Genomic DNA, 7,429 nt, shown 5'->3' on the forward strand with positions numbered 1-7,429 from the left:
ATAGTTGCGGTTCCATCTACATTCATTACAGAGGCACTGCGTCCGACAAAGAGCGCAGGCTTATGCTTCACCTCATGAACGGGGTGCAGTGCAGAGAAAGCTACGTGTAGCGTCAGCTAAACGCTGAAGGTAGGGCTCCCCCAATGTCCTCCCCTGATCGCGCTCCGTCGACAACGGCGACTGAATGGAAGCTTCGTGGAAAGATGAGTGGCGCACACGGAGCGATGGTTCTCATTTCTCTGAAACTCCCAGCCGGCTCTCATTAGTGGTTGGCTGACACGAGCCCTATCGAGCCTTCGCTGTAGTGCACGCAGCTGATGAGGCGGAGCTACAGCGCACGCGGACTTGAAAGATACTGCAGACGACGAGCCTCGTCGAACGTAGTATCGTATAAGAAAGAAAATACATGAACATGCACTGGATAAACGCAGCTTGGTACTAAGAGCCCGACATCTTTAAGGGCAACAATCCTCTTACCGTCGTCTGGCGCGGCATGCTTTTGCAGACGCGCGCCAGTAACCACCATACATCGACCACACTGTTTTTTTTTTTTTACTTTTGACGGTTGACTCTTTTTTTATTTTTTTAGCTATATCAGCGTACATCTTTGCTTCAAACGCAGGGCTAAATTTTATCGTATGTAAAGGTCTCGACAAGTAATGCAGAGGGGCAACAAAACGAAATGGCGTTTGTCCTGACCGGATGGACCGGGTGCTATAAAAAGACCCCGCGCTGCGTATTCTGCGCTGAGCCAAAATAGCAGACGAACCATGTCGGTAGGCTTCGCCCTTGCGTTCGGCTTTCTCGCGGTTGCTGCCAACGCTGTACACCTCGAGCGCAAGCCGGATCTTGGGGAATTTCAAGATGAACGCAAGGTAAAGCTAGCTCTCGCCTTTTTCCCGTCCTATAAGAATCTGCATGTATAAGTTTGGGGCACGTTTTGCTGCGAACAATGGGGCCGCGTATTTGCGCGCACAATGTGGGTTGTAAAGTCAGAGCTCGAATGCAGGTTGACGCACAACGTCCTGTTACGGCAAAATTAAATTCGTCGAGTAATATAGTAGTGGGTCCTGGTATTCACCTATAAAGACGCACATAAACACACAGAGACGCACGCACATACACACACACAGACGTAGTATAAGCAATGCCGTAGTGAAGGGGCTCCAAATAATTTTGGCCACTTGGGTTTCTATAAGATACACGCGAGGACTTATCTTGCGAGACAAAAAATTGCAGCGTGGCAACAGGATAGCCACTGAGCCATAGCGGATGTTCTAGATAGTTATGTACGTGTATGTACAATGCACAACACGTGAACTGTTGCGCGCATTTGGCTTCGACGCGCTTCGCGTGTTGCTGCTTGCAGTGCTTCCCGTACGAGACGCCGTGGTTCGCTGTGTTGAGAAACTTCGAGAACGACCCGTACATCGGCGGCACCGCCAGGTGCATCCGGGTCACGCAGACGGCTCCTCTCCAGGGCGACGTCACCGAGAACGTCGTCGAGTACGGACACACCGAAAAATCGTGAGCGACCATCTACTCCCGATTCGTTTTAGAGCGCAGCTCTTTGGCGTCCGTTCCTGGGTTTCGCGTCGTCGTCGTCGTCGGCGTCGTCGTCGGCCTCGTAACCAGCTCCGCCCCCCTTTCATCCCCCCAGCGCTAGCAGCGACCGACTGATACCGCTGGATGCCGCTGATGCCGCTAGAGAGTCAAGATAACGTGACTGCATAGAACACCGTCGCCGCCATGCAGAAAGAGGAGGAAAGGGTCGCCCCCGCCCCCCTGTTCTTGTGTGGCGGATGGCTGGGGTTGACTCACTATCGCCGTCAGCGGCATCAGTCAGTCGCTGCTATCTCTTCCCTCCTCCCTTTATCGTGTTGTCCGCTTGCTGCGCGCGCTTCTGCCCCCATCGTTTGCCGCTGGGTGTACACGCCGCCCCCCTCCGCTTCCGCTTACTGCTGGTTGCTCTCGACGGCGGCGATGAGCCTCCGCTTCGGCGGCGCGAACTGCAGGGTCTTCTCGGCGGCGGCGATGAGCTTCTGCTTCAGCCTCGCTTACTGCTGGTTGCTCTCGACGGCGGCGATGAGCCTCCGCTTCGGCGGCGCGAACGGCAGGGTCTTCTCGGCGGCGGCGCTTAGCCTCTGCTTCCCCCACGGCTGTGACAACCTCGCGAGGCACTTGTATAGATCTCGTCTTTGAGAATCAAGCATTGGTGTACCAAGTCGAACATATATCAGTCTATTTCTCCGACCACAAAGCTTCCTTCATGACTGTCAAGAACTGTTAGTGGAGTCTTTGTTAAAGGAATACGTGTGAAAAATAAAAAAACAATTATGTGATAGCGCATACATGTGTTGCTCGATTTCTTTGCCTCAATCTATCCAAAAGGTGAAACAGCTTATTTGCTGCGCTCAAATTTCGCATTAGGAAGTAACGTAATCGTCGGTAATTTTTTTGACCGCTTCGGCAATGTTGAAGGCTGTAGTGCAAATTGCACGCTGTGTGCGCGCATTTATTATACACAATCGGGCCTCGTTATGTAATACATTTGCTCTGATCTCAGTGCAATATACGCGCGTGATTAGAGCACAGAGATTTTGCCTGTTTCGTAGTTTGAATGCGATATAATACATATCCGTGTTGTATATACTGTGCTGTTTTACGCATCGAAGTTGGCTCTGTCAGAGCGTTTTTCCGATGCTGCTCTTGTTGTCTTCGCAGGAGAAACAAGATTACACTGATGAGCACAGAAGGGTACATCCATAAGAATCTGCTAAACGTCACTTTCCTGGAAGGTAAGCACCAGTCCTGGGTGACAAAGGGCCAGGTCCTGCACTGCACCGAATGGCTTAGAGCGACTGCTCCGAGGGAGGCAAAATGCGGAAAACACTCGTGTACGTTCATTTAAGCGCATCCCAAGGGGCCTCTGGTGGTCGAAATTACCCCGTAGTTCTCTACTACGACGGGCTTCAAAGCCCGAGTTACTAGGGACGCTAAACCGAATCAATCAATCAATCAATCAATCAATCAATCAATCAATCAATCAATCAATCAATCAATCAATCAATCAATCAATCAATCAATCAATCAATCAATCTTCAAGTATACATGGTTGCGAACCATCCAGGATTTCGACAGGACTGTCCCACACTCTCTCAGATTTAATAAGAATGTTCCGACGACCTACGCTTGACAGGAGTTATTTGCCTCGGATTAAGGCCGGTGAAATATTAGGCTGGATGTGTCTTCAAGTTGCAGGATCATGATAAACATGTTTGTGGCAGTTGAGTAGCCAGGGCCATGACTATACTCAATGCCGCGGTAACTCTCTCCCTCTTTTCCTCTTTCTATTGCCCCTTTATCCTCGCTCCCTGTGTAGGGTGCACAGCAAATTTCTCACGCCTTTCCTGTTTATACTTCCTCTTCCTCATATTGCTTTGCACTACCATATTTACAATGAAACTTCTACCTGCTTGTAAGGTGTTTTTCGTTGTCACAGGGATAAACGAAATTTCTTGAGATGTTCTGACAGCGAATCACTGCGACCTCGCTCCGTGAGTGCCAGACCACACCACTGACGTGCGCCTATCAGATTCCCGAAAGTTCCCCAACGTTGCCGATATCGTTCTGATGCTCTAGGAACGGCAGCTTTCGAGACGATGGATTATTCTACATCCAGGAACAAGTTTAACTTGTTCCTGGAGCAAAGGGGTAAAATTGGCACTATATAAGGTGACAACCTAGAAGTAGTAATAATACAATATACAGAGTGTCCGAGCTAACTTTAGCCGTAGTTTAAAAATATGCGAATGCCACGTAGCTCGACAGAACCAGAGTAATGTTGTCTGCCGCCACTTGGAGATACTCAAATTATTTTATCATTCCGCCAAATTAGATGATTAGTGCTTGCTTAGTGGCTATGGTGTTGGGCTGCTAAGCACGAGGTCGCGGGATCGAATCCGGGCCACGGCGGCCGCATTACGATGGGGAGGACACGCGAAAACACCCGTGTACTTAGATTTAGGTGCACGTTAAAGAACCCTCTGCAGGTTGTCCAAATTTCCGGAGTCCCCCACTACGGCGTGCCTCACAACCAGATCGTGGTTCTGGCACGTAAAACCCCACAATTTAATTTAATTTAATTCGATAATTAGTCTTAATTAATCAACTTCCCCAACTTAATAGTTAGATGGAAAGTGTCAATGAGAAAATTGTAGAGCGACATGAAAAACTCCCGATACAGCTTTCGGTTGCTCAATACGTGCTACATAAAAGCGTTTTTCAGAGCGTGAAAGAGGCCCGCAAATGCACGCAAAATTGCTGCGCGACTGGCCTCTTCGCGGGCGTTTTTCATGCTCGGAAAAACACATTTATGTTGCACGTATTGAGCAACAGAAAGCTACATCGGGAGTTTTTTTTTTCATGTTGCTCTACATTTTTCGAATTGACACTTTTCATCTAATTATAATATTTGAGAAGTTGCTTAATTAATGAGAACTAATTGTGTAATTAGTAAGAATGACAGAAAAAAAAACTCATCTGAGTATCTCCGAGCGATGGCAAACATTACCTCGGTTCCGTCCAGCTACTTGGCATTCGCATATTTTAAAACTCTGGCTAAAGTCAGCTGGGACATTCTGTATATTACACAACGGCGCTCCGCTGGCCCGTAACGATATCAAGTTCTTTATGTGTTAGTTGCGTGTGTTTGCGTGTGTTCGTTTGCGTACGTGCATGTGTGCGTGTGTGACTGTGAGGGTGTTGGGCGAGAGGGAATCGCGGGGAAAGGGGGGTGAGGTGAGCGCGTGCGCTTTTGTCGCTGCGCAAAGTGATGATTCTGTGTGTGCTCGCTCTGTTTACTGGCACTTTATGCTCAGGACCTGGAAAGGGATCTCACCTCCAACTCTTCAGCGTGTACTCCGACTGCGAGAAGTGCAAGGTGTATAGGAACCCTTACGCCGGCGGTGAGTGCAGCCGTATACTACTAACTCACGGCATCAATGTGTGCGATTCGTACGTCTTATATTTGCCGTAACAAGTTTTACCGTGTGCCGGCACCCAGCTATAAGCGAGCGGGCAGCAGGCAGTGGCCGCTTCATTTGCTTGTCTCGGCGATCACACTCTCTTTCGCAAAGAATCTTACCGGTAGGTCTCGGAGCTACTCATTAAAGGCATACGTGCCTTAGGATTTATTAACGCGACAGCGTTAAGGAGCTCGTGTCGCAGAAAAGCCGGTGTCGTCGGCGTCGGTGTCGGTGTCGGCGGCGTTGGCCGTGAGCGATAAATCCCGGCAGGCACTTCATGAATAAAAAACAACTATTTTTTACTTTTTTGGAAAATAATTGTTATTTTGTCACAATTAACGGGTCCGAAGCTGAGATAGCAGCTAGAATCATGGTAAATAACTCATTCATTCATTCATTCATTCATTCATTCATTCAATCAATCAATCAATCAATCAATAAATAAATAAATCAATCAATCAATCAATCAATCAATCAATCAATCAATCAATATTCGCCTCTTACACTTTCTGGCCCCTAATTCGTATTTTTCTTCGTTCTTCTTGTAATCGCAGAGGACGCTTGCACGCTCTTCGTGCCGGCGAGCAGAGCTAGGCAGATCGACCCTGCGTGCCAGTTCATATTCAACATGCTCTGCGGCAGCGACAAGCATTACCACCTTCTGGACGACAGCTGCACTTTCTAAGCCATTCACACCTCGAAGAAGGCTTGTATATATATATATGGCCGCAATTTCATCGCGCCACCATTACGTCGTCCTTCGGTTCAACCGCCCTTAACATCGAAAGACCAAATACACGTCTGTATGCATTATCCGCTTGGGTTGTTTTTTTCTGTCACCCACAAGAAAAAGAAAAGCCGCGCAGGTCTGGCGCTGTGCGGATGTCGATACAATGCGAAACATTCTTCAATCCGACGCCTGCATGCTATCTGCGACAGGCGGCTTTTAAAAATGTTCGCAAAACGTAAAAATGTTCGATCGGCATGTCGAACAGAGCAGAGTTTGCAGGCCTGGCGCCCATGGTTGCAGCCATGATCATGACGACAGTAATGATGACCTCAGAGACATAAGCTCAAAAGCAGACTCACTAAGAGGGCTGGGCTAAGAATTGTACACATTTCGTAAATGCATTAGGGGTATTCATTATACGTATAATAAGAAAGAATATATATAATTCATATAATAAGAAAGGGCACCTTGCAGTGCCCGGGCACAAACTACCGGTTTGGGGCTTTATATATATATATATATATATATATATATATATATATATATATATCACGTCACACTCGATGACCACGGACGCTCGCTGTCAAAACGCTGGCGCGAGGAAGCGCGGCAGCAGCAGCGAGCGAAGTGACCTTGTTAATGTCTATCGCTTCAACGCAAACTGAACGCCGAGAACACGTAGCACACAGAAAGTCGACGCACCTAGACTCTGCCACAACACATATATCGCTCACCAGCTATGGCCGTGCAGCCCAACGCGTCCCCCACATACGCCGTGACAGCCAGAGTAGAACGCCGCCCACCTGCCTCCTCCCGGTGCATCGCAACATTGGGTGCCTCGCGCGCGACGGAAGACGGCGCGCTTCCTCCCCGCTTCCCTTCTTTTCGCGTCGGCGAGATTGAGCGGCGATCGTCCGCTACCGTATGACGCGCGGCGGCGATGTTATCGCCCTTGGACTTTACACGGAACATCACGACGACGCCGACGGCAGAAATTTGCCTGGAGAGAGTCCATGTAATCGCCGTCTCAATAAAAAGAAATCTGGGTTTTACGTGCCAAAACCACGATATAGTAAAGAAGCATGCCGTAGAAAGGATACCAAATAATTTGCACTACCTGGGATTCTATATAAAGAGTCTCCTCGCCAGGTTTGCCCGTTTTAACCAAACAAGCGCGACCGTATATATCAGGCACCGACAATCGTGCCTGCAAAGTGTTATGCTCGCCGCGCCAAAAAAACAGCTGGCGTTTCAGATCGGTCGTACCTTGTCCTCCCTCTCGAGGAAGCTTTGTCCCAGCCAAAGAATCAAGGGCACACGCACAAATGCCGTGATGTAGGACGCTCTGCTAGCTACGTCACTCACCATGACACATGACTTCGATGAATCATGCAATGCAAAGGCACGATGCCGCTGCTATAATTGCACCGTGCAGCAAATGAGGAAGAGAAGAAAAAGATATGCAGATCCTACGCACTGTGGGAATCGATGTAAGCGAAGCTATCTGTGCTGTTTGCGTTGATTGACGGTATTTGACGGTGAAGTTGACGGCAACGACAGTCGTAATGTGATGTGAAATGTTGCCTTGTGTACACCGCTTGTTTCTTGTCCAGATAGTACGCAGAACGCAGAGAAACGCGTCATTCATTCGCTCACTCCTTTACTCAAGATA

The 7,429-nt window shown here is 48.6% G+C and overlaps 1 protein-coding gene across 1 annotated transcript; it reads left to right on the top strand.

The window, feature by feature from the left end:
* Positions 1-770: 770 nt before the first annotated feature.
* LOC142586309 (uncharacterized) lies at positions 771-5,712 on the top strand. Its single transcript, XM_075697554.1, has 5 exons — positions 771-875; positions 1,370-1,527; positions 2,725-2,798; positions 4,881-4,967; positions 5,582-5,712. The coding sequence occupies exons 1-5, from the start codon at positions 771-773 to the stop codon at positions 5,710-5,712; spliced, it is 555 nt and encodes a 184-aa protein (XP_075553669.1).
* Positions 5,713-7,429: the final 1,717 nt, after the last annotated feature.

The sequence above is a fragment of the Dermacentor variabilis genome, chromosome 6, assembly GCF_050947875.1.
Source record: "Dermacentor variabilis isolate Ectoservices chromosome 6, ASM5094787v1, whole genome shotgun sequence".
NCBI classification, from domain to species: domain Eukaryota; kingdom Metazoa; phylum Arthropoda; class Arachnida; order Ixodida; family Ixodidae; genus Dermacentor; species Dermacentor variabilis.